At 36.3% G+C, this 27,251-nt stretch overlaps 2 protein-coding genes across 2 annotated transcripts; both read left to right on the plus strand.

The window, feature by feature from the left end:
- On the plus strand, positions 1 to 2,367 carry LOC130099454 (uncharacterized). Its single transcript, XM_056265161.1, has 5 exons — positions 1 to 148; positions 1,189 to 1,231; positions 1,343 to 1,459; positions 1,578 to 2,229; positions 2,318 to 2,367. The coding sequence occupies exons 2-5, from the start codon at positions 1,205 to 1,207 to the stop codon at positions 2,365 to 2,367; spliced, it is 846 nt and encodes a 281-aa protein (XP_056121136.1). The 5' UTR covers positions 1 to 148; positions 1,189 to 1,204.
- Positions 2,093 to 25,755, plus strand: LOC130099440 (sperm-associated antigen 5-like). The gene is made up of 23 exons (XM_056265142.1): positions 2,093 to 3,625; positions 3,712 to 3,901; positions 6,311 to 6,427; positions 6,509 to 6,601; positions 6,676 to 6,789; positions 6,905 to 7,024; positions 7,741 to 7,833; positions 7,942 to 8,076; positions 9,304 to 9,397; positions 9,486 to 9,633; positions 14,258 to 14,308; positions 14,395 to 14,569; positions 14,679 to 14,812; positions 14,900 to 15,068; positions 15,439 to 15,559; positions 15,922 to 16,008; positions 20,749 to 20,875; positions 21,898 to 22,030; positions 22,109 to 22,189; positions 22,295 to 22,444; positions 22,748 to 22,822; positions 25,364 to 25,444; positions 25,548 to 25,755. The coding sequence occupies exons 1-23, from the start codon at positions 2,397 to 2,399 to the stop codon at positions 25,617 to 25,619; spliced, it is 3,789 nt and encodes a 1,262-aa protein (XP_056121117.1). The 5' UTR covers positions 2,093 to 2,396; the 3' UTR covers positions 25,620 to 25,755.
- Positions 25,756 to 27,251: the final 1,496 nt, after the last annotated feature.

Below are 27,251 nucleotides of genomic sequence, written 5' to 3' on the forward strand. Positions count from 1 at the left end.
GTGTTTTTACCCAATGAGGTGTTTGTGCGTTTTATTTTGAACGTCGTATTGGCGGTTAAGTCGATAACATTGTGGGTTTTTTTATAGTAACGTTACTCAAGTCAGAATCAAAATAAGCAGTAACGTTAAGCGCTTATGAGACGCAAAGGTAAGAATTAAAGAAGGAACATACTTTATTATAAATGTAATCACTAATAATATTTTGTGTTAGTCGATGTCGCTTTGTCCAATTTACTTTATTATTCTGCTAAATAAAGACTGTGTTTCAGAACTTACCGAGTTAACTTAACCTACCTTCCTGAAGTTACCTGAACAGTAACTGTTATTTAAGCAGCATTTGATAGGCGCGTTTGACAGTCTGCTGGGCTGGCTAACGTTAGGCGTTGAGACACCGCCAAAGTTGACATTTCTTGAGAGGATGCAATCAGTGTTATTTATGTCTTAATGCTAATATATATCTATAAAGATATCAAACAGCTAAACTACTTAAAAAATGTACTCTCTGTAGAAACGTTAACCTCATTTCAACAATGTCTTAAGCAGATGTGAGAAATGGGTGCAATATATAAAGACCTCCGATGCAAAAGCCTCTAAAAGCCACCTATGTCAAACATGAGATAATAACATTGAGTGGATGCTCTCCGCACATACCGTAGTATAACGTTACGTTCATCAATACTTTCACTTCAAACTCACTAAATCCCAGACTCAGCCCATTCAGAAATGTCGGTACTTAGGTAGAAACATATAACGTTACATATGAGCCTGATAAAAATGTTAATATTAAAGAAAAAAAGTTTTAGAGGACTTAGTTAGAGGTTTTTGCATCTGCATTCTTCATATAATTGTATATTTAACTTCAAAGCAATGTAGCCTAGTTATCTCGGCTTGTAGTGTAAGCAAGATTTATATATAAAAAAGCGTTTATATAGATCTAACCTTCCCTAAAGATGTACTTATTACTGTTGTTGTTTGCTTATGATATGCTCTATTACATATTCATCAAACTCTTGTCAAAATGAAATCAACATGACTTTTAAAAACTGCTGATTTAACCTATGTTGTGTATACTTGACGATGGTAATGGAAAATCGTAATGTTAAATTTTTTTTTTTTATGTTCTTTGAGAAGTTTGCTTGTTGAATCATCTTGTATCATGACCTCTACTTAATTATTGTGTGATTGCAGATATTAATCTAAAAACATGTCATATGTCAGTGGCTTGTCAAATGTGAGTACTACATGCCCATGCATATTTTAAATATAAAAATGAATCTATTGTTCCTAGCATCAGTATGACAGTTTGAGCTCTAGGAATAATTGATTTTGTTCTGCATTTCAGCCCAGATCAGATAGAGTCCCATTCAGAGATGTACAGAATGAACTGCTTAATTTGCAGGACACTCCAGCTCTGATGCTTAAACCTGTGCCAATGCATGAGAGGGACCCTAAAATGAAGGTATGAAGTCATTCCTTCACTGATTTCAGATCACTTGCTTTATCTTTCTGTGATGTCTAGTTCATAGTAATAAAAATAAGGAATTTTACTATTATTATGATATTTCTATTTCCAACAGCCTGAAGTTGTCCCTGATGAAAACCCAAGCTTAACTATTACAACAGAGGTCCAAAATGATGGGCAAGTTGTTGGTGCCACTGATGAACATCAAGATGTCATATTAAAATCCTTTGTGTGTCTTGAAGGAGAAGTGGTAGTTGAGGATGAACCTGTAAAGTCAGATGAGTCTGTTCTCATCAGTCGTCTGGCACTGGAGGATAATGACCCACTTGACCCAAATGAAACTGCCGAAGCCGAGGGCACAGAGGATAATCAGACCAGTCCAGAGCATGTTGATCATCCATACTATTATAGGAGCAGGTCGACTGGTTCAGATTCTTCATCCATGCTGTATCAGGGGGAAGAGGTTTCCACCTGTGAGCTGGGAAATGTCACATTCAAATCCCTCATGTGCTTAGGTGGAGAGATTCAGGTTTCAGATTGCTCACCCATCTCTAATGAATCGATTCTCACAAAAGATCTAACATCAGGAAATCAGTCACAATGTAAAAATACTCATGTTTCTAAAGTTGCTGAATCAGTAAACCCTCAACCTTTGGGACATTCTTACTGTATTTGGAAGAACCATGTGTCTTTATGTGAAGATAGTAGCACTATCAGTACAGTCAATGCTGATGACACTTCTCAGTCAACTCTCGAAGACATTGGAGGTACTCCGTGCAAGCCTAAAAATACAGTGAATCTAAACAATCACAAGAACACTGATCGCTCTGAAGGATGTCATGGTGTGTTAAGCAGAGAAGGAGAGGTCACATTTAAATGCTTGTGTTGTTCTGGGGTTGAAATAGAAATAGCTGATTTATCCAAGGTGTCAGAAATGTCTGTGCTCATGGAGAATCTCGCTGAAGAACAAAGTCTGCTTAGTTTAAATGACATCAGTGAAAATGACGGTCAAAGCTTTACAGCTTTGGCACCTGCAAACAAGCATGTTGACCACATCTACTGCCATACTAAAGAAAAGTCACAGGTCCTAAATATATCAAGCACTGAAAATGAGGTCTGTTCCAAGTCACAGCTTTCCTCAGCAGGTATTTTGGAAAAATCTGAAAATACAATTGGTTATACAACATCGATTATTGGAAACATAGAGAAAATATATGAATCAGTCACATGCCATGAAATGGAAGCATCAAAGACGGTTGCTAGCAAGGAGTCAAGCCAATTCTTGTCAGCACTGAATAGTGAATATAAAATGGAAAGTACAAATGCTGTACTGTTAAGTGATAATAATGACAAACTTAATTTGCCCAAGGATGACTCTTCTGCCACGACTGAAAAGAATGTGGAGCATCTTGATCAACAGTTTCTGCCAGAAAGGACCATGGAAGTTTCACTTTCTGAGGAAATCCTTTGTCCTCAAGGTGCCTCTTTTGAAAATGTTGCCCATAAAGCCAGCATTCTCAAAGATAAGACACTGGATTTAAAGGATGAGGAGAGCCACCCAGAGATTGAAGTTATGCGGTTGTGTAATAGATCTGGTGAAGCTGTCTCTGTTCATCAAGATCTTCCTAGTGCTCTTGTTCTGACAGGTCCCTGCACTCCAAAGACGCCCACCCTAAGCAGGAGTGTTTTGAATAACCACACAGCCGAGAACTTATTGAGCCATCTGTGGCCTGAACTCCCGGAGAGTCCCATGCCGCCTCCACTCTTGAACTCCACATCCCTGGCCAATGCTTTGAGCTATACACCTGTTCCTCCAGACCCACCCAATAAAAAGGGTTTGGAACCTAAATGGGCTTCTGCAGACCATCATAAGCTGTTGAAAGGCCCTCCTATTGTGGGCAATGGGCCTCTACAGGAACAGCTCATACAGATGGCTGAACTGTTAATGGCTGCGTCAGGAAAGGTGGTTGTTCCAGTTTCAGCACCAGTGAATCACCACAATGCCTTAGTGGGCACTTCTCCAATTGCGATGCGTAGCGCTTGTGTGTGGAGAACCCCAGTTCAACTGATGGAGCGGAGCGTTAATACTTCAGGAGCCGTGGAGATTTTAAAGGAAGTTTATGTTTCTGATGCCAGCACTTCAACGGACTCTCTGCTGTGGAAGTAAGTTAAGATAAGCAAATAAGCATGAATCATTGACTCTGTTGATGTGATCTATATTGTTTCTGTGTGACTTTTTTTCTTTGAAGCCTTACTCCTGGAAATCTGGAGCATTTGTCTAGATCAGAGCTGGAGCAGAGACTGACTTCAACACTCATCATGGTGGAGGTTCTTTCCCAGCAGCTCACTTCTGCACGGGCACATAATCCGAGCAAAGACGCTTCTCCATCTGATCTCAGAGATAAACTCATCCAGACGGACCACACTGAGCTCAGACAGGTAAGAACCCCCATAGCTAATATGCGTTGTATCCAGGTATGATGGCAATGATCAACCAAATTGCGGAAACTTCCCCGGTTAAAATTTTGGATTTTGTTCAATTCAATTCAAATTTATTTGAATAGCGCTTTTCACAATACATATTGTTTCAAAGCAGCTTTACAGAAAGTGCATTTCAGAAATGTACATAGAAAAAATACAGTTAGTTAATCATGTATTAATTAGGGCATAACATATCGCTGGCGTTGAGTCGTCTCTCCACAGGCGTCGAGTCGTCTCTTCATAGGCGTTTAGTCATCTCATCTCAGGTGTTGGGGCATCTGAAGTCTCCGTGAGAGGCTGGATACAAACTGGAACTGACAAACTCTATTTACCTTGGGACTAGCGTCCCGAGATAACAGCAGAAAAGCAGATGGGAAATAATTAGCATAGCTGCTGTTCATAATATGAATGCATTCGATCTGATTCAACAGTAAGTAGTATAAAAGGTAAGCATTATGTGAATGCTTGGCTAAAGAGATGCGTCTTTAATCTAGTTTTAAACTGGGACAGCGAGTCTGAGCCTCGAACAATATCAGGAAGGCTATTCCAGAGTTTAGGAGCTAAATGTGAGAACGCCCTCCCTCCTTTAGTGGACTTAGATATCCTAGGAATGACCAGAAGCCTCGAATTTAGTGATCTTAAAGAACGCGATGGATTGTAGGGCGGTAGAAGGTCCATTAAATACACAGGAGCTAGACCATTTAGGGCTTTATAGGTAATTAGTAATACTTTGTAATTGATTTGTTTGATTGATTGATTTTGTTCATATTTTTTCTGAAGAAAGACAAAGATAAATAGTGATGAAAGCCAAAATATTAAATGTCATGAATGTGTTTTCACTGAGTAATCCACTATTTTGTGGATTGGGGTCAAAATGACAATTTTCACCTGAGATATGGAGCCAAATTGCAGGGGGGTAAACATGATTTTAGAAAGATGGCAGCATCATTATTTAATTTTTACACAGAGATTAGTACGTCTATTAGTCAAATCTACTGACTTTAGCAATCTTTGTTGCATTATATGCCAACGGTGACAGTTCAAAAATGGAAAAAAGCACTTTTTTGCCCCAAGTTTGCATGCCTGTAACTCAAGAATTATTAAAGATATCTTAATATCCTTTTATATTTTGGTTTTTAACAAACATTTCTTTTGGTATCTTGGCATTGCTCGATGATCTGGCGAGAGCGTGTCTGCAAACAGCGGCAATTTTGACGAGAGCAACAAAAAGCTGTAAGGAAAGCGTGTGTGAAAAGCCCTTAACCATAATGGAGATGGTTTGTGCATGTTTTATGCAAATAGCTAACCTTGTGCACACTGTCGCTCATTTAGAATACTTCAAATTCACTAACATCAGAACGATGTTAGGAATAAATTCATGTGCGTAGTCTGCGTACGAGCGTGTTGTGAATTCAAACGATTTTTTATGTACAAATACGAAATCCATGCAATTATTAGTGAATGAGACCCACTGTTTTTTGTTTAAAACAGATCATGATTCTCTCTCGATTCTGAATAGACAACTAAACAAAATAACACGTAATTTACTAGAGGTTCTAACAAAATGTTAATTGCTGCTGTCTATTAAATTTTAATAATAAATTCAAAAGGTGATTTATTCTGTTTTGATCACTACGGTAGATATCAGTGTTTATATTCGAGCTATAAACTTTTATCCCAGTACTTCTGTGATAATTTGAATTATTGTTATAGATATTATGAGACTGTGTGGTTGAAAAAGATTGTTTGTGAAGCTGTTTCATACCTATACATGAGAACTGCTCTCTCTTGGTCAGCGGCAGCGCCAACGTAGATTTGAATGTTCAGCTGTGATCGTATTTGTCAAAGGGTTAGTAGACCTAGCCGAATCGTTGTCATTTAGGGATAAGATCCCAATCTTTTGACAATTAATCAGATCTATTACATTTTAAACCATTAAGTTGATCATGTTTTATGTATTTATTTCATTAGACATCATTTTTGATTATAAATTTGTATAAAATAAAACGACAATCATGTTTACACTTATTCTTAAGGTCTAACAAACATGTGGAATTAATTTCCTTCCCCATTAATTGTATGAAATTAATATTGTGACAAATGTCGACATAGAATGATATGTAAAAAAAAAAAAAAAATCCTGACCACTGAAAGTTCAGTGCTGTGTTAAGCTGCCTATTAAAACATTTTTTTGTCGAATAGACTGTGCACAGGAGGATTTTGGACCAATGAGATTACTCAGCCGGAGGAACAATCAAAGCTCCACAAAAAAAAAAAAAGCTTCCTACAAAGCTTTCTGTAAAAAAAAAAAAAAAACTCTGAATGTGTCTTGTTTTGATTTTTCTTTATCTTGTCTTTATTTGCCAGAATGGGACATACAGAGATTTGTATGGGACAGCACTGGAGAGAATTCAGAGTCTTGAGCATGATCAGGAGGTTCTTCAAAGTTTATTTAACAGCATTCAATCAATGCGGGTTGGGATGGTGAGACATTTCTCTTAATTTTTCAAAGCTACACTTACATCTAAAAATTAAAGTGCTTAAAATGTTATAATTATTCTACAGAATTCATTTAAGTCAAGCACAGAGGATGCCATCTTCAAAATGAAACAGATTGGAAATACTGTTAATGTTGATCAGGATACTTTATCTAGACAGGTAAGTCAAAGAGCTTCATAGAAGATATTTGCCAAGGACTCACAGCTCATAATAATAAGTCTTGTGTTATGTAGGCCAGTCAGATGAAGTCTCTTTATGGGAGGTACAAGGAAACGCTCCATAGGATGGAGCAGAAGATGAAAGACATGAGACATCGCATGAATGATTCTCTAATGGAGAAGGAAGCGGTGAGATGACATTTTATTGGTTTTGCTGAAGCTTTAGAACACAAGATTTTTTTGATGAATATGCTGTTGATCTTAGCCTATCCTCTTATCCTGTTCAATTGTTTTTGTTTGTCAGGCCTTCAGTGTAACGCAGCAGCTGAGGAATTACCATACTTCTCAGGTGGCCAAACTAGAGCACACTATTGGGTCTCATCAGGAACTGATGTCAGGCCTCAAACTGGCCTACCCATCACTGGTCTGCTCATATTGCTTGAATCACTGCCTCAATTTATATGAAAATATAATGTTCCCATTAGCTTAACTCTTTCCCCGCCAGAGTTTTTTTTTTTTTTTTTTGCCAGCCTGCTCCAGCATTTTTTTTAATCAATTTCACAAAATTTCATGGTCCCCACTCCCCAGAATATTTTGTTGTGTGAATGTCTGAACATACAATATAACAAAAGAAAGAACAGAGCCTCTACCTAAAAAAATGCATTATTTTTTATCAACACTTGAATGTGGGTACGTTTCATAAAACATTTTGAACAAAAAGCTGAGAAAATTTCATTTTTCTCAAAATGTCCGGATCGGATTCAAAACATAGATGGAGTAGATAGAGTCCTCTTCATGGGTTTGACATTTTATTTGGTAACGTTAGGCAGTTTTGATTTATGTTGTTGAATGTTTGATGATGGCGTTAGCTTAAAATGTGCGTAAGCAATCTTCTATCACTTGTTTCTGACACTTCTTTGCTTGTTTTTGGATCCAGAGATCCTGTACTATTTCAGAAAATGCGTAATAGAGCCCCTTTACCGTATAAGAGCGAAAGCAGGGAAGCGTTGGCATAAATGATGGAAAATCTGGCGGGGAAAGAGTGACTACAGATAGTCTTGGCATGATTGTTTTGCATAATGCATGCTTGAATTTGTGTGTCATTTCCTTGTATTCTGAATGTGAATTGTGTAAACCAAGGTTGATCTGAGCAAGTCCTACATGGAATCCATCAGTGCAGCAAATGTCCATTTGAGAAGGAAGCTTGAAGATGACATGGGCTTGTTAGCGGAGGTAAGACTTTGCATTTAAAGTCTTTGCATGTCATTTTCATTTTATTGTAAAGACATGCAACCTTTAAATAGCAAAGTAACAAATTTGCCTCCTTTCCTCCATGGGAAGCTGAGAAAGGCTCAAGAGCTGGTTCAGAGGATAAACCCAGTGCTTCACCAGCTCCATCAGAGGACTACCACCGCCGTGGAGCACAGCAAGCAGCATCTGGCAATGAGAGAGAGAGCCATGGAAGAGAGAAACCTGGTTAGGCATTTACTACTGAAATGAAATGAAATGAAAATTCTATCAGTATTTATTCATCCTCAGTTCCATGTCTGTTAAACCTTAAAATAGAACCCCAAAACCACCAAGAAAATAGTCTGAAGCTATATGATAGCTTTGTGCGAAGAACAGACCGAAATTTGTGAGGAACAGATCCAATGATGTTATATTTGATTTTAAAATCGCACCATCTCATTTTGAGAGAGTCACATTTACCGTTGTTTGCGAAGCAGGTGAAATCCAGTCATTTAGGGCAAAGGTTCTGCCCATGCAGATTTCACAACTGGATCAAGGTGGTCAATCAAAATCACCACATTGACCAAGAGAAAGCTGCTTGGCTTGAAAGTGACTGACTTGATTTGTGAGCTGTGATTCATAGATTGCTAGACTATTGACAGTAGAAAATGGGCCTTTTTGCATGTAAAGATTTGTAGAAATTTTTAGATTTTTCGCTTTCCACTGGTATCACTGCTGCTTGCTCATAATTCAAATAACGTCATTGGTTCCTACACATACCAAAAGACTATTGAGCTTCTAGCCTTTTCTCTGCATCTCCATAGACTTTACAGATTAATTCTTTAAAGTCATGACTCTGACAATACGCTTGTATTAATTTGCAATGTATTATGAAATGTATGTCATACAGCCCTGCAGCACATGATCAATCCAATTTGCTTTTCTTTAGGACTGAATGTCTGCACTGTCATTTCTTTCATTCAAGTGAAGAAATCGGATCCATTTGTTCAGACAGTCAGGTCATCAATATCTGGTTCATTTGTTACTGTAGTAACAAGTTAACAACTTGAGCTTCAGCACAATGGCAAAGAACATAAAAGAAAAAGCTGTCATTGTGGGAAGATTCTAAATTTCATCTCGCTTGAACTAATGATATTCTCTGTCAGAAGCGTTGGGTAAGAGGCAGGGCTATTATAGTTAACTAAAACCATAAAAGAAAACCTTTTTGTTAAAATAAATGTTAACTAAAATACAATATGCATATATTGTTTATGTCTAAAGCATTAGTTTCAATAAATGGGTAGACGGGGTGAAAGCTTTGTGTTGTGAACGTTAAGAGTATGTATATATCTGAAAATATATTTGAAAAAAGCAAACGCAAAATCTTTTTAATCTCCATCCAAAGAACTTTATGCATTTATTTTAAATGCAGTCTCTCTTTCTTTAAACACTTACATTTCTGTAAATCCCCAGATGGAAAATGAACTAGAGCACGTGAGTTCAAGCTTGCATGAAGCCAGTCAACAGATTTCAGACTTGAAGATGCAGCAGACCATCATGACTTCAGGTGTGATAGTGATATACTTTGAATTGACTTATTCCCTGTATAGTCAAAGGTGAGCTTTTGCTTGATTTTGTTGTGTGTGTTTGTTCAGAGATGTCAGTGCTGAGGGAGCAGCTGAATCAGGCAGAGAAGGAGCATTTTCAGCTGAAGAGGAGAAGCACTGAGCTCTCAGCCACTGTAACATCCACACTGGCCTCTTACGCCTTCCTAGAACAGACCCTCGCCTCTGAGACCAGCAAGTATGTTAGCAGAAATGCCTTTTGGTTGACTAAATTGGTGCTGAAACTCACCTAAATGAATGGATGCAATTCATAATTTTGGTCACACTTTAGATTAGGGTTCAATTCTCACTATTAACTAACTATTAACTGCTGCCTTTGCCCCAATAAACTCCTAATTACTGCTTATTAATAGTTAGTAAGATAGCCTAGTTGTTAAGTTTAGGTATTGGGTAGGATTTAAGGGATGTAGAATATGGTCATGCAGAATAAGGCATTAATATAAGTATAATAAACAGCCAAATGCCAACATTCTAGTAATATGCATGCTAATTAGCAACTAGGTAATAGTGAGAATTGGACCCTTAAAGTGTTGCCTGAATTTTTACACATAACAATTATGTTAATATGTTGATTTTATATGTTTATACTAGAATCAAGAGCAGAGGGGGCTGTACTTAAAATTATGTAAAATAAGCCAAAACATGCATTAAAATAATCCAAAACAACTAAAAAGATATTTAAAAAAAGAAATGATATTTCTCAATTCATCCTGATTCATGATTAATTCATGATTCTAGAATCATCCAAGTCATATAAATTAATAATAATCTTATAACTACCATATGCATTTTTGTACTGAATATACTGTACATTTTTTTGAGTTATGCCAACTTTGAAGTACTGTACTGTGTATAAATGTAAGCATATTTCTTTAAAATCCTTATCCAGTAAATCTTGAAAAAACTGTAAAAGTCATGGTGTCTTTAAAAATGGTTGTGGACTGAACAATGGGGGCCCCGGAGTCAAAATTGGTGAGAAGAACCACTTATCTATTCTAGAGTATAGAATCTTTGCTTTAAGTGTTATCATCAGACATCAAACATTGTAGTGTACAGTATACATGCTGGATTATTGTTTAGTACATTTCAAATCAGGCACAGAAATGGAGATCTGTTAAAAATCACTTTTTAATTCACATATTCTTGAGAATGCCTGCCCTGCACAAAACAGGCTACAAAATGTTTACCTTGGGTCTTTAGTGATCCGGATCGTCATTCACTGCCCTCCTTATATATTTTTAAGTTAGACATCAACCTTCTTAGTATTCCTCAAACAATTCATTATAAACAATATAACAAGAAAAAAAAAAAGTCCGATGTCTGATACACAATGATGAAGTGACGTTTCACTCATAGTTGCCGCAGGCAGAAAACAAAAGAATAGGAAGTATCATCAGCAACACTTGAAATGGCTCAGTGATTTACTGCAGAGCAAGTACTGAATGCAATCAAATATTAGTGTCACTGTCACTTGATGGTGGGTCTGGTGAATAAGCTGTCAGCGATCAAATTAATGATTTTAAAGCTGTTGAAAATTATAGTTTTGAGAATGTTTGAGATCGCGAATATGAGCCAGATGCTGAATGTATTGGGAAATGACCTCTGACAAGGACAGTGATGATGGTATAAAACATCTGCTCAAACTGAACCCTTCAAAGCTCCAAAAGGAAACAAAATATGCTTTATTTTATTCTTCTGTAATTTTTACTCCAATATCAGGAGAGTTTTATATTATCGCGACAAGCAGAGATCCATCTGTGTTAGATATAGATGTGGGTCGCTAAAGACCTGAATTTAAGGGTAAATCTAACATCTAATTTGACATGTTTAGATCAATTCATCATGGGTGCAGTTTTGCAGACGCTTTTATCCAAAGCGACTTAAAAATGAGGAGATCAATTGAACCAATCAAACCAACAATATGCAAGTGCTGTGACTAGTCCCAGTTAAGGTCATTGCACACTGAGTGCGAAATTTTCGTTTTCGTGATTTGGTTGGTGGCTCTGAATTGTCAAAACACCTCTGAAAATGCTTGCTACGGATGCGGAAAAAATAAATATGACCTTATGTCTTGTTAATCACGCTTACACACTGCCTCCGAAACTTTCGTCTGTCATAAAAAAAATCGGATCGGGTTCAATTTTCTGCGTTTTTCGCATCTGTTGCAAGCATTTTTAATGGTGTTTTGACAATTCAGAGCCACCGAATCACGAATACGAAAAAACGCATACGAAAATTACTCGATGTGCAAGGACATTTAGTCTAGTACAGTACATGCTGCAAGGTGTTTTTTATTAAATAGATATATAGAATAGTAAGTGTTCGTACCGTATTAAAGGGGTGGTTAAGAATTTTGGACATCGGGCCTCATTTCCAAGTTAGCCTTAGTGTTATTTATCAGTGGAGACAGTTTTAAAAAAAATTTCATCCAGTCGTTCCAGTTGCATAGTTCGCCGGTGGTAGGCTAGCGCGAGTCAACGGTTACTGCTAGCCTGCCATTGAAAACAGTTTTACCCACTCCACAGTACACCAAAAGCAAATAAATTATAACGCCAGACTATCGATGTAAATTTCTGTTGAGAGAATAATGTTAGAAATCAAACTACCCTTTCATTGCATTGCAATAGTTACACTTTGTTCCCTGTATTTATTAGCACAGTCTACAGCAGCGGCGGAGTGATATGTAGTTACCTAGGCAACCGAGAGAAGTAGTGAGAGAGAGAGAGGTAGTACAGGTAGTTCCGACTGTAGTGCGCTTCTGTTCTGTGTTTACTTTTCGGCGCAGTACTACTAACCGGAGCAAAGTAAAATTCCGCCGCTGCTGAGAAACTATAGTTTCTGTAAATGTATTGCGATCATTGAGATGCAAGAGTAGTTTGATTTTTAACATTATTCTCTTAACAGACATTTACATCGATAGTCTGGCGTTATAATTTATTTGCTTTTGGTGTACTATTATGGAGGACCAACTCTACCATATTTAAAAATAAATACAGAAATAAATAAATGCTCAATAAATAAATAAATAAGCATACAATTAATTGCCCCAAAAAATACAATAAACAAATAAATGTAGTTAGAAATTAAATTATACAGTGAGACATAAATGTATATACCTCTTTTAATTAGCTTCTTTATTTATTTACCTTTGTAATAATTACCTTATTTATTTATTGTCCGTTATAATCTTCAACTTTATTTATTAATTACTTATTTTTTGAAGTATTTATTTATGTGCATGTTATAATATTTGTGTCTGTTATTCTTCCTTTGTATTTTTTTACCCTATTTATTTCTTCAAAGCTATTTATTTCTGCCTGTCGTTTTTACATTTCTGTATGCATTTCTGCCTCATTATGCAAATGAGGAGGGGCTGTGTCTTAAGCGGTCAACTTCTGCCCATTGGTTGGTTAGCATTTTACTGCATCGGTCGAATCTACATGCAACCGGCTGCGATTTTTTTTTTTTTTTGCAGGGTGGTAGCATAGACTGTAAAGGGTGGTAGGGGAAGACTCGTTAATATTCATTAGGGAACTCATCCCTGATTGTCAATTTAAAAGATACATTTTAAAGTCAAGAAAGTCACAGTTTGATGTAAAACTGTTGAGGTATAAGACTGTGAAAATACGTAATTAAAAAGACTACAAACCCAAAAGGCGCACATTTTCTCTCAATGAATGAAGCTAACTTTACTGAAGCTAACGTCTGTCATTTGTTCTATGGTCTTACATTATAATCGTAACGTTACGCCGTCATGCCTGAGTGTTTTGTACCAGACTGCACACACACGAGCAGCGGATCTCGCTCGTTGTTTCGCTTCCCGGGAGATGTAGTTCATTGAGCGATTTTCACATAAAACTAAATGTCACTCTTCTGTTTTATGACAAACTGCGACTTTCTTGACTTTCATAATTATCTTTTAAATTGACAAACATCATATGTGTAATTCAGGGCACAGTTCAGACGGAATAAAAAGATAAGTTGTCTCTCGCCATTGACTACCATACATATTTTTTCCGAAATAAGGTTCCATGAGCCGGAAGCGGAGGGGAGGGACTTAGGCTCTCTATGGGCAGAAGTTGACCCCTTAAGACACAGCCCCTCCTCATTTGCATAATGAGGCAGAAATGCATACAGAAATGTAGAAACGACAGGCAGAAATAAATAGCATTGAAGAAATAAATAGGGTAAAAAAATACCAAGGAAGAATAAAACAGACACAAATATTATGACATGCACATAAATAAATACTTCAAAAAATAAGTAATTAATAAATAAAGTTGTAGATTATAATGGACAATAAATAAATAAGGTAATTATTACAAAGGTGATTAAATAAAGAAGCTAACTAAAAGAGATATATACATTTATGTCTCACTGTATAATTTAATTTCTACCTACATTTATTTGTTTATTGTATTTTTTGGGGCAATTAATTGTATGCTTATTTATTTATTGAGCATTTATTTATTTGTGTATATGGTAGAGTTGGTCCTCCAGTGTAGTGGGTAAAACTGTTTTTAATGGCAGGCTAGCAGTTACCGTTGACTCGCGCTAGCCTACCACCGGTGAACTATGCAACTGGAACGACTGGATGAGAATTTTTGAAAACTGTCTCCACTGATAAATAACACTAAGGTTAACTTGGAAATGAGGCCCGATGTCCAAAATTCTGAACCACCCCTTTAATGTGTCATGTGTTGATAAAAAAAGATGCGTTTTCAGCCGTTCCTTGGAAATGGCTAAAGACTCAGCAGCTCAATTGAGTTATTATTTTCTATCATTTTATTTTTCTACTTTAGGTTGCAGCAGTCAATGTGTGATGCACAGCAAGCTACTGAGAGAGCAAACTGGTATAACTTTTAATTCCTCTTTTGTTTATTGTTGTATAAATACATGTACAAAAATTTACTTTTAAATATAAAAATGCTTTTGGCAGTCTTGAAGAAGCTCTAGAAACATCCAGGAAACAGCTAGAGGAATATGAGGATGCTCTGTCACAGAGAGAAACCCTGATTAAAGAACTCCACACTGAAGCTGAGGTTCATCGCCGTCAGCTCGGTCAACTGGCTCAGCTGCAGACTGAACTCTCCAGTGCAAAAGAAATGAGTGAAGTGAGGAGATATTACACATTTCACCATAAAACATTGTTAGTACATGTTCACAATACCTTTGCCATGCCAGGTCCTCTCACAATATCAGATATTTGTTTCGTTCTATCAGTTCCTGCAGGAAGAACATGTACTGGCACGGGAACAGATGGAGGAAAGTGAGAGATTTCTGCGGTGCCACTTACAAGGCCTCAGGGAGAGAAACCTGGAGTGTGAAGACCTCAAACTAGCACTGGAACAACTGCGGTACAGCATATTCTTCTCTACCCATTTTAGAACAAATATGTCAGAATAAATGGCTTTTTTTTCTGATCCCGTGCTGCATCCTCTAAGGCTTGAGAAAGAGTCCCTTCAGGAAGAGCTGGACAGCACACGGGACAAAGCTCGCAGTATGTTGCTGGAACAAGGAGAGCAGATGGCTCAGGCCTCTAATGATGTCATGCTCCTAAACCACAGAGTTTGCTGTCTCACGAGTATCTTAAAGGAAACCCTAACCTCCAAGGTCCTCATGCTTTAAACTCATCATCATTTTCTTTGTATCATTTCTAAAGTTTTTTTTTGTTTTTTATAGTTTTAGTTAACATACAATAACAACGCTGGTTTGTAAAGTTTGCACTTACTATGGAAGTATATTGGTCAGTTTCACAGGAAAGTTTAAAATCAGAAATGACCTAATGGGTATTCTTTATTACAAATCCATAATATATTCCATGAATGTTATTGTCATATTTCAGAATTTTAGTCTAAAAACTGAGTTTTTAGTGCTCTCCTCCCTTCTGCTCTGGTTGGCTCTCTGTACTGTAAAAGTAAAAAAATTACTTAACTTGCTTATTTAAATAAATAACATTGTTTTGCTGTCTTGCATTGCTCAGGAGTCAGAGTGCTTCGATAAGGCACTCCAATCTCGACATCCCTCCAGCTCTTTTGTGGATTCTGTGATGGTGGCCATGATGAAGACACAGGAACCTGAGGCAGAGTCTCCTGAGGATTCAGGTGTGTTAGTGTTTGGTGCTTGATTTGCCTTATTTATTTGCATTATTATAATGATGCATAATTTATTGAGGACAACCTTCTATTTTGTGTGAAAGGTTTCTGGATACAAAACTAAAACCTAATCACAAACAGTGTTTGTGTGTGGATGTTGTGGTGAATCAAAAGGCCTTAGAAGTTATATATAGGCCTATGGATGTGTACATTTTAGGAATATGGCATAGAGACCCACACAAAACTATATTGATGTCAATTCTATTATAATTTATGTTCATTGTTTAATCACTTTTACATCAATGGAAAATAGATCTGAGATTTATTTGTCATAATTGTGCAGCCGTCTTTTGTTATCTAATGTTTTGCAGAGGAAAGGGAGGTGCAACAAGACAGCATTGGCAGTGAAACCAGTGCTTTTACCCGAATACCCCCAACTACTCACACTGAAGTGAAAGGTATATTCATTACCAGATTATAACAGTCATATATCAGAACTCAGTTGTCAAATTAAATCGGAATTTCGAATATTCGTCAAACTGAAAATAAAAATCCACATTTGAATGCAAAAACGTTGCATTCGAATTGTAGATGTGCATCAGGCAGTGGCGCACGAGATGCGATGATGTCATTGTTGTTTTTGTTTTCGTTAGCCTATCCAGTTGAACCCACTAGATGCGGCGCTGATACAAAACATTGCAGAAATAGAGAATCTCAATGCGGAAAAGATCTTGGTTACGTCAAAATCGTAACCAAGCCGTTCACATAGAACACATTTTCCATGCTGCTTTTCCATCGTTTTCTATGTAAACAGGTCCTAGACTAGACGGACATCTTTGACAGTTGCACTCGCGTCTCACAAGAGAGCCGCATTTTTAGATAGCCATGTAAAGTTAAAAGTTAAAAAAACATGTCTCGAGACTTTGTGGGGGTTTTTTTCCATTCCACTGCATGTCATGTTTTTAAACGCAAAAAAAGTGATCCTTGTATTAATTTATGCATTGATACATGATGCTGTGTTATGTTCATAATTATTTATGCAATTTACAAAATTATATTTTATTTATAAAAGTTAGTTTAAACTTTATGCTTTTTTTTTTTTTTTTTTTTTTTTTTTTTTTTTACTGACAGTCATGTTATTTCATTGCTTTGAATAAACAATTTAATGTGGTGCAATTTGTCTTGTAGCCTCAGGAGACAAGCCAAAAGCTTTTTTTTCCCCTTTAACTTAAATGATGCCTTGTTACAGGCCTCCCCGTTTGTCTAGGGTTTGGAGTAACAATTATTGTAAGTTAAAAGAAAAAATAATGATAAATATAACGAAAAAGACTGACGGTCACTTTAATCCCTTGATCCAGAAATACAACAAACTAAAATTAAGCAAATCTTAAAGTGCCCCTATTATGCCATTTAAAGGTTCCTTATTTTGTTTTGGAGGTCTCCTAAAACAGGTTTACATGCATCAAAGGTAAAAAAAAAAAAATACTCTTCATTTTCTCATAATATACATTGCACCACCACTTTTTTCAATGATTCTCAAAAGACTCGTCCGATGATTCAGTCTCTCTAAATCCGTCCTTTCCGAGAGCTTTCTCTGCTCTGATTGGCCAGACGGCCCAGTCTTTTGTGACTGGTCTACCTCTTACTGTCTACCGCTTGCTTATTTTTCTGTCGTCAGAAATAAAACGCCCCATTAGCATTAGAGCCCGACCGATATGGATTTTTGGGGGCCGATACCGATATTAGGGAGTAAAAAAAGCCCGATACCGATATATCGCCCGATATTATTTATGTGTATATTATAATACAGTAGCAATATTATTTATGTGTATTATAGTACAGTATACCAGTCAAAAGTTTGGACACTTTCCTATTGGTGTGTACAAACTTTTGATGGGTACTTTACACAGTAGCTATAAACAGAATAAATATATTTTATAAACACGTTTTGCAATGATCACTCAAATGTGGTAATCAAACACTTGTGTGACACAGATATGTAATGGAGGCAGGGGGAATGATAGAATGAGAATTATACAGCTGAGCTGTAACCAAACTAGTTTGCATTGCATGTTATATTATATTATATTATATTCTAAATACTGTTGCATAATCTTCACTAACGACGACTTTGTCTTTTAATTTAGTCATAACTTGTATCAATAAATATATAAAAAGTGTTACTGACAAAACCTTATTATCTTCTATTTTGACTCTTAATTCCTCTAATCTCTACCAGTGGAGGAAGAACTCAGATCTTTTTACTAAAGTAAAATTAATAATATCATAATGAAAACGTTTTTAATTACATATGTACAGTACTTTTATACTATTTTAAATAATTAGTAACCAAAATGTACTAAACGTGAAACTAGGCTACTCTTAATGCAAAATGGCCCTATATAAAGTGTTATAATTATATACATTTTTGGAATATTGCTTGATGTTGTAACGTAGCGTTATAGGCAGAATGAGCTTTAAAGTCCCACTCCGATCATATTTTGAGCTATTTTTAAACATTGCCAGTGGTCTTTAAATTATGATTATGCCATTTTTAGCCAAAATCACAAAACCTGTGCCGTTTTCTGGGACTTCGCTTCAGCAGAGCGGCAGTAGCTCATTAGCAATTCGCCTCTGCGTTGTGGGCGGAGCCGTTGGCACGGAGACGACCCTCCCCCTCCCCGTTGCTGAGAGCTCGGTCTCTCCCGCTAGCTTACATCCCCAATACCGGTGGGGCAACAGTATTATATACACGTTAATTATTATTATCCGAAGTTAATCAAAGTTATCACCGATTACCGATCATTATTTCACTCCAAGACGTCGCGTGTGGAGACGCCCAGTGGAGTTACTACGTCACAACTCCAGTCTATTTTAGCTGGCATTTTAGCGTCTGCTACTGATTCACAGCCATTTGAATGTAGAAATACTCAGAAATACAACTTTGAGCTTATTTTTCTCAAGGTATGTCCTCTAACATCAGAAAAATGCCACAAGAACATGTTAACACCTAGAAAAACATTATTTTCATCGGAGTGGGTCTTCACACCGGACGCGGCCGTTACTGCTCGCGTTGCAACAGCTGTTTACCCGAGACAAAGCAGAACCAGTTTACTGTCGGAGATCGTTCGCGCCACGCATTTTAATCAATGTTTCATCAACCAATTGCCTTAATAAATAAGAAGTAGGCCTAAATATAGCAGACAATATAATCAGGACTTCTCAGCTGCGCGCTTGCAATAGTCACAAGCTCACACAATACGTGACAGAGGCTTGTAGCAGAGAAATCAATTCTGTGAATTACACTGCGCAAATCACAAGTAGGCTACTACCCACCGGATGAAGAAGGGTTGGCTCTCAGTCTCCTCAGGCTACATAAAATATTCGTTTTATTTTATTTTATTTTTCGTGTTCGCATTTATGAGGAAAAAAAACAATGTTACAGACGCGACAGTTCAGCACTACGGACGTGAGCGCTCTGAAAGCGGCACTAAAATATGCTTTGAAACTTTCACATAGACATCAAACAGAAAGCACAAAACCTTTCGTTTCAAAGTGAATTTCGTTTTGTATTAATTGTATCTTAATTTTAATCAATGTTTCATCAACCATTTGCCTGGATTTAATTTATAAGAAGTAAATATAGCAGACGATAGATAATCTCGACACGGAGGCGCCTGCGGGTGAACTGGAGCTCGTCTCATGAACCGAAACTCAGCGTATAGACCTGAGAATTGAAATATATCTATATTGAAATGTCTACTTTTAAACAGAACAATTCAAAACGAAAGATAGACAGACTCATGTAATATTATGAAATGTGCATTTCTCTCTGGCACGCGTTCACTGAAGATCGCGAGTCAGCATCGTCAACTTCATCTTTGGCTGACACTGACTGAAAACACTTGTTTATTAATAAACAATTAAAATGTCTCCTTGCTATATTTGTTGTATTCATAATCATTACTTTTGCCAGTTCTTGTGACAGCTTTTAGATGCTTTATTGGCAGCGCCACCCTTACATGAATCACCGCACCCGCATTTTTTTTAAATATTCATTTATCGGCCATTATAAATGCCGATACCGATAGTTAGGAAAATGCCTAAAATCGGCCGATAATATCGGCCCGCCGATATATCGGTCGGGCTCTAATTAGCATGACTGAATTCAGCTCCGGGGGCGTCCTCAGCGATTGTACACTGTAAAGACAGTAAAGACAAAAAAATGTTTTGCAGTGGACATGCGGGAACTATATTATTAACTGTATCATAACAGCGCGTACGTTAGCCGAGCACTAACGTGAATGACTGATGTAACAGTAAAATTTGTAAAACAAATCTCGCTCCATCCTTGCACAATCTGCATTAATGGTGGGGCCACAGCTGATTAGCAGAAGTATTTCAGTAAGACTAGCCAGAGACCTACACAATATAAAACGCAAAACTACGTATTTTTAAAACCCGGTAGAAAATATATATACATTAATAATTAATCATACTTGCAGTTTGTGATTCAGAGGAACAAGTTGGTCCAAATAAAGGGGGCACTGTCCCATCTTTAAGGAATAAGCATTTTGTAAATTCCATTTAAACCTCACAGAGATTTGAGAAGCAATCATCAAAAGGTTATACTGCTGTTGTATCGCTGTGGTCATTTGAAACACTGACCCTTCACATCCTCATCCTTTTGAAGTGTTTACAAAGAGAATTTGCTTTTGCAGAGCAGAAAACAGTGTCTTCTCGACATGCACACAACACCACTACAGCGCTTGAGGGTTGGTCAATGTAGATTGTAAAATGGATAGTTCGCGGGCATTATGCAAATGTGTTACCCAGTGACGTGAAGTGGGATTCGAATTACTGACGACTCGTTTAGGAGGTTCAGAGTCGATTCATTGTATTTTGAAAGACAATAACTTTTTTTTATCGTGCACTTTCAGCTTTACATCCTTGCAGATTGTTTACATTCACAGACAGCTACATTACGAATTGCATGATAGGTAATATTCGAAAAAGCATAATAGGCCGGGGCACTTTAATTTTATTGAAAACAACTCAAAGATAACAAAAAATAAAACCCTATACGAAAGAAAACAAATCAACAACTGAGGCTTACCTCGCTCCCTGTCAAACATAAGCAAAGTTCAAAGAAAATAGCATATCTACATTTAATGATGTCTATTGTCATGTGTTCTCAGAGGAGAGACGGAGCCATGTGTTGGAGCTGTTGTCTGATTTTGGTGAGGCCATCTCAGATCTTCAGTTAACCATAGACCAACTGAGAATCCATAAAGACACGGAGCAGCAGACTCTGAAGCAGACCATGTGAGTTACTCAAACTCAGATTTACTCAGAAATGCTCATTGTTCCAAGGGGACAGGAGAAGGGCTGGCTGATAAATTTAGTTACTTGGTTAGAACTTGGTTAAAATGTGACACCTGCTAATGTGAAAGATTTATATATAATATGAATATACATGTATAACATTTATTGTCATTACTTACTCACCCTCATGTCATTCCAAATCTATGACATTTCTTCTGCACAACACAGACGATATTTTGAAGAACATTTGTAACCACTTTTTCCATGTAATGGAAGTCTGTGGGCACAAATGTTCTTCAAAATATATTTTGTGTTGCGCAGAAGAAAAAGTCATACAGTTTTGGAAAGACATGAGGGTGAGTATAAGATAACTTTCATTTTTAGGTGAAATAATTATTTAATATAGTGTAAGTGAGCACAAGCCACAAATGGCACGCAAACAGACTGTTTAATATTTTGCCATTTTATTTCATATTATAGGTTTTGTGATAGAATAGGCCTATACAGTTTGTACAGTATAAAAAAATGTGTCTATGGAGAGTCTCCATAAAACATGAAAACACAACCTGTTGTTTTTTCTTTACTTTTTTAGTATAAAACCTGTTTCTATGTAAAAAAAAAAAAAAAAAACTTTTTACTGGGCTTATGATGTGGTTGAGAGGAATTTTTTGCCAGGGCATAGCTACCTGCATTTTATTATGTAGTAACAATTTTAGCATTTCCATTTTGCACAAAATAACTCAAACTAACAGCAAGTGAGTAATTAAATGTTGCTGTTGTGATTGAAATGTATAAATGCTTCATAGAGTGAACATAAATCAGTTGGAGTGAAAAAGAAAGTGCAATCCCTTTCTCATATTCATTGTTGGACACCAAATTGAGGTTTTAAATGAATCATTATTAATTCAAGTCAGTTGTCACGCAACTGTTTTTATATGTACGGCAGTACAGGATTACTGAAAAGCAGTGTTTACATAGTCATCTTCTATGAGGTATTGCCTCACCCCAGCCTGCTGTTTCAGATGTGACCTGCAGGAGGCGCTGCAGGTAGAGTCTCAGAGACGCACACTGGAGGTCTCAGAGCTGAGGCAGAATGTGGACCGTTTGCAGGCTCAGGTGGAGAAGGATGCTGTGGTCCTGCAGCAAAAAGCTCAGGTAAACGTTCATCTTGCTGATTACAAGCGGATTGAATATGTGATTACATAAGTCATATGTCTGTCTTTGCTCTTTAAGGATGAAAGAAACCTGAGGAAACTCTGCAGTGAGATGGAGGAAAATCTGGAAGCGGCACACAAATACAGAGCAGAGAATAGTGTATGTACCCATAGACGTAATGCTGACTATACTTAAAAAAAAAAAACTGTGCTGTTGTTAGATTGTTGAATAGTAACTAGCCTTTGCTCTGGTTGTGTGAAACAGGAGTTGCGTCGAGAAGTTGCTGATTTGCGTCGACTGGAACAGCAGGCACAGGTGGAGGCTCAGGTCTTGAGGGAGGAGCTCAACCGAACAGGTGTCCAATCAGCAGCCAGTACCAATGCATTAGATGAAAGAATCAAACTGCTCAGAGAGGTATGGTAGTTTATCCAGTTTTTCCTCTGTGACTAGCACAAAACATTAAATAATACTAAATATAAGTTTCACTTTATACCCCCCAACTCTCCAGCTGTCCAAATCCTAGACTGTCTCGCATGTAAAAATAGATTTTTTCATTTAATGTCATTATGAAAAAGAAAGAAAAAATAGAAATGAGTAAATTCACTATTTCTCATAGTTCGCAGTTCTCATTTAGACATGTCATGGACTCAGGATTTGGGAAATTTAAAAAGAAAGAAAAAAAAATCAACACCCATGCACATATGAACCTGTTCTTAGGTTGAGAAGCTTAAGGCAAATTTAATGGAAACTGAGGAAAATCGTACTAAGGTCTTGGAGAGGGCAAAACGACATGTAAGTCTTACCTGCTTTATTATTATTATTATTATTATTATTACATTATATTAGTTTTCCTATAGAAGCTGTGGAAAACAGTGCTATCTGTGTAGAACAGAAAATGTATTGTATGCATTTTTTTTTTTTAATGATGATCAAATAAATGCTTTTTTAAAGGGGTCCTATTATGTACTTTTACAAAGTCTTGATTTTGTTTTTAGGATGTACTAGAATGTTTTAATGCTTGATTGTTCAAAAAACGCATTATTTTTCACATTTTACATTATTACAGCACCTTCTCTCCCCATTCTGGCTCGAACACGCTGATTTCGACGAAGCCCCTCGTTCCGAAATACGAAATGTGCTGTGATTGGTCAGCTGGCCCAGTGTGTGGTGATTGGCACCGCTTGGCGCGTGTTCAGGAAATGTCCCGCCCCTCCATAACTGCGAGTTCTTCTCTAGTGTAAATATTAATGATGGCGTCAATTTCAAACCAATTCAAGCCCGATTCAGACCTTGACAATGTTAACGAACAAGAGGATCGTGATTTCATGCACAGACTTTGCAAGCACAGATTCACAGGATTTTTCGGAGTGGTGTTTTTAGAAATTTTCTTATAGATTATAGATACGACTATCCACCATTTAATCGTGATATTTGTCGGAAAACTAAGGTAACACAAACAGTAATGGATCACTAAACCATGGTTAATTTTCCAAAGGAGCGGTCAACAGCCTTACAAAAGCGAGAGCTTACAAAAGCAACAGAAAATAAGCTTTTCTCCATAAAATGTGCAGCGCACAGATAAACGTTTGGGTTTTAATGTTCAGGAACAGTGTTTAATAGAAATTTTAACCACACTCTTAAGTTCGTCAGCCTTATAGGAAGATCAAGCAAATTAATTTTGGAAGCGGGGTGGACAACACTGTCTTCTCCAATGCAGCTCAACCAGGCCTCGTCCCCTTTCTTGCGTATTCTGTGGGCTTGGATTATTTAAATGAGTAACATTGTGACTACATAAGAAAAATCACGTTGTAGTTAATGTTCCCTTAAAGCTGCGCGCGTGTGCGGCAGCGCACTTCTGATGTTGCGCAGAAAGAATGTAATGCCGCGCAGAGGACAGATGCGAAATGTGTGGGGAAAACCATTTGATTGTACCGATAGTTTAAATGAGATATTCTCTGGTCAACTGATCGTTAGTGTGACGTGTCGCTATAGAGTAAGAACCGGTGAATGCAGTTTACAGGTTTCATAAAAAGAGAATGATGTTGAGTGGCAGTGGCAGTGAGCCAAATCAGTCGTGGTAAAAAAATACTGTCATGTTTGCAGACCAAGTAGCTCAATACAGCGAAACTCAAACCAAATCAAACCTCTGAGACATTTACAATTACACAACCTCCACAGGTGTAGTAGTGTGCAAACTCAAAATACATCAATAACATACATCAGTTTAAAAAGATTTTTGTTGTGTGTGCTGGGGGGGGGGTTTCAGGGATGTTTAGATGACTATAAAAGAGTTCTCACATTCACATTTCTAAATATTAGCTATTATCTATTTAAATGCTTCAGTTTGTTTTCATATTATAATAATATAATATTAAAACAAATCGAAGCATTTAAACTGATATTAAATCACTTTAAATACTTCAATTCTTTATTAGGCTTATAATATAAAAAATATGTAATATAATATAAAAACTAATTGATCTCACAAGGGGATTGTTTAGAGCTCCTTGCCATTAAAAAGTTTGAAAACCCCTGATTAAGAAAATATGGCAATAAAAAAAAAATATCATGGTTTAATGCTGCCTGTAGCCAATAATTGACTATCCAGAAACACTTAATTGTTGTCCCAAACCATGTCAGTGTAACTACTTAATTTTTTTCGTACTATATTATATTATTGTAAAGAATGTCCTGCAGGAGATTTTTTTTATTTTTTATTTTTTATAGAATTTATTGGTAAATACTGGTACAATTAACAGCACTGTAAAAAAAAAAATTCTCAGGTAACCTAAAATGTGCTTAATTTAGTGACTTGTTTTCAAAAATATTAATACCACTAAGTTACATCAAGGGTCAAATTAAACTTTAATGTGCCATTTCTATTTTAAGTTACAACTGCATGATGAAACCTTTTTTGTGTGTATTTATGTACGCTGTACAGGTCTGCTATAAAGAATGTTTTTGCTCAGGTGGCGAACAATGTCCGTCCAATAGTGAGAAGTTTTGCTCAGCAAGACAAAAATTATAGGGAACATTGGTTGTAGTCCGAACGAGCCGTTCGTTGCAGTTCTTGGAAAGTGGATTCTGTTAAATAGAATATCTCCCTTTTGAAGTTGACTTTGTAACCTTGCAGATATTTTTTATGCTCAAACAGCAACATTACCCAACATTGCACTAACTAAAGTTGAAAAAGTGGAAAAGCATAATAGGACTCCTTTAAAAAAAAAAATATCAGAAAAAAATACTTTAAATATACTAAAATAATTTAATGTCAATGTGTATTCACTTTTGATGTCATTTTAATTCTGTAATAAATGAACTGTGGTTTTGTAGCAAAGGGTTCATGCCATGAACCAGAGTAAACTGGAGAGAGAACTACATATGCTCGATGATATGATTGAAACAGTCAGGAAGGTAATGGAGACTTTAAAAGACTACATTTGCATGTAATACTGTCATTTATTGTAAATTTATTAACACATGTACTTTTTTCATATTTTTTTTATTTTATTTACAGACATTGTCCTCTGTACCGGATCTTGTCAAGAGCTGCCCTGAACTACAAAAGCTTGTAGAATTTCTTGGATGAGTTCTGAAAATTCTTAAATGTGTCAGTTTAATTTTTAAATGCATAATTGTTGAATGCATAATTGTTGAATAAACAGGCTTCATGTTTTCTTATCAATATGTTTTTATTTTAAGTAAAGAAACATCTTCTGACATTACGCCTGGGGAAGTGTAGGTCAATCCGCTCACTGTGTAAGATTAATTTAAGATTAATAAGTTCAATTAGTGTATGGAAACAAAAAGTTATTGTATTATATTAAAGGTCTGTACATGTGTATTAAACTATTATAGTTGTTATCAGGACGTCAGTAACATTTTTGCTTTTTTTTTTTTAGCATTTTAAATTCTTGTATTACAGATTGGGTATAAACTAATTTATGATTGAATGCTTTTTTTAGGTGTTTATTCATAGTCTGAATCATATACATAAAGGCTGATTGATGAGCAGATAGTCCAGTAATTAATCATAGTTATTCTAATCATGCCAGTGCTTGTGAAAACCTGGTGAACGTTGTGATGTTTTAATCCACCCATTCAAGCACAATGTGTTACTCTGCTTCACTGATACTCAATACCTTGGTCTCTACTTTGGCCTGCCGTTTAAAACCTACGCAGGTGACTGCTAAACTTTCCCTTCTCACCATATTAAGATTTTAGTTTTCTTCTTTACCTTTTGTTGGATAAGTACAGAGTTGTTGAATTTGTGACTAATACAGCAGGACATGTATAATATGTTGAAAAATGTCATGTTAAGCCTAGCACAAACACTGAAGACTTCACAAGCTTGTCAAAAATGCCAGCATTACACTACCCTGATCTTTGAGTCATGAGACATGCTACATTGTGGAGTTGATGTAGGTTTGAAAAAAACAAAAACAAAAACCTCAGGATATTTTCAGTTTAATTGTTAGGTATCAGTCCCTTTTATTTGTATACTGTTTATTGCTGTATGTTTTATGCATTGCTTTTGTTTTGCGACTGTTTTTTGGTAACACTTTACAATAAGGTTTCATTAGTTGACATTAGTTAATGTATTCACTATGAACTAACAATTACCAAAATATTTGTTACAGCATGTATTAATCTTTGTTAATATTAGTTAATATAAATACAGCTGTTCGTTGTTTGTTCATTTAGTTCACAGTGCATTAACTAATGTTAACAAATAAAACTCTTGATTTTAATAATGTATTAGTAAATGTTGAAATTAACATTAATTTAGATGAATAAATCCTGTAGTTAACATGAATTAAGAATGAACAAGATTTCTAAAGTAGTTAACTAATGAAACCTTATTGTAAAGTGTTACCATTTTTTTTCTTTTCATTGTTATTTAGTTAGTTGGTCTTTAACTACACTAAATTATTCTGCAGCATTGACCTTACTAGTGTTTTCAATTTTGTCAGCAAGCGTGCATCTGGTATACTTTTACTAGCATATGTCTTTTTAATATTACTCCTTTTAAAAAAATGTATGCATGTAAAATAAAATGGAGAGTGACAGGACAGATATAATACGTCTGGTGTCAGATCGCAAACTATTTTGTGGAACTGGAAGACTTTAATTCTAATAAACTTAACAAACATAAGTGGCAAAACAGTCCTGCACTCTTTTAAGAACATCACTGAAAGGTATATATATATATATTTTATTA

Source organism: Rhinichthys klamathensis, unplaced genomic scaffold (assembly GCF_029890125.1).
Source record: "Rhinichthys klamathensis goyatoka isolate OS25496 unplaced genomic scaffold, OSU_Roscu_1.1 h1tg000229l_1, whole genome shotgun sequence".
NCBI classification, from domain to species: domain Eukaryota; kingdom Metazoa; phylum Chordata; class Actinopteri; order Cypriniformes; family Leuciscidae; genus Rhinichthys; species Rhinichthys klamathensis.

Coding starts and splice junctions, on each gene's coding strand:
- LOC130099440 (XM_056265142.1), top strand. CDS start 2,397: ATGTCTGTGCTCATGGAGAATCTCGCTGAAGAACAAAGTCTGCTTAGT. Junction 7,834..7,941: donor ACATGGGCTTGTTAGCGGAG/GTAAGACTTTGC, acceptor CTCCATGGGAAG/CTGAGAAAGGCTCAAGAGCT. Junction 22,190..22,294: donor AATACAGAGCAGAGAATAGT/GTATGTACCCAT, acceptor TGTGTGAAACAG/GAGTTGCGTCGAGAAGTTGC.
- LOC130099454 (XM_056265161.1), top strand. CDS start 1,205: ATGTCATATGTCAGTGGCTTGTCAAAT. Junction 1,232..1,342: donor ATGTCAGTGGCTTGTCAAAT/GTGAGTACTACA, acceptor TCTGCATTTCAG/CCCAGATCAGATAGAGTCCC. Junction 2,230..2,317: donor AACTCTCGAAGACATTGGAG/GTACTCCGTGCA, acceptor TGTGTTAAGCAG/AGAAGGAGAGGTCACATTTA.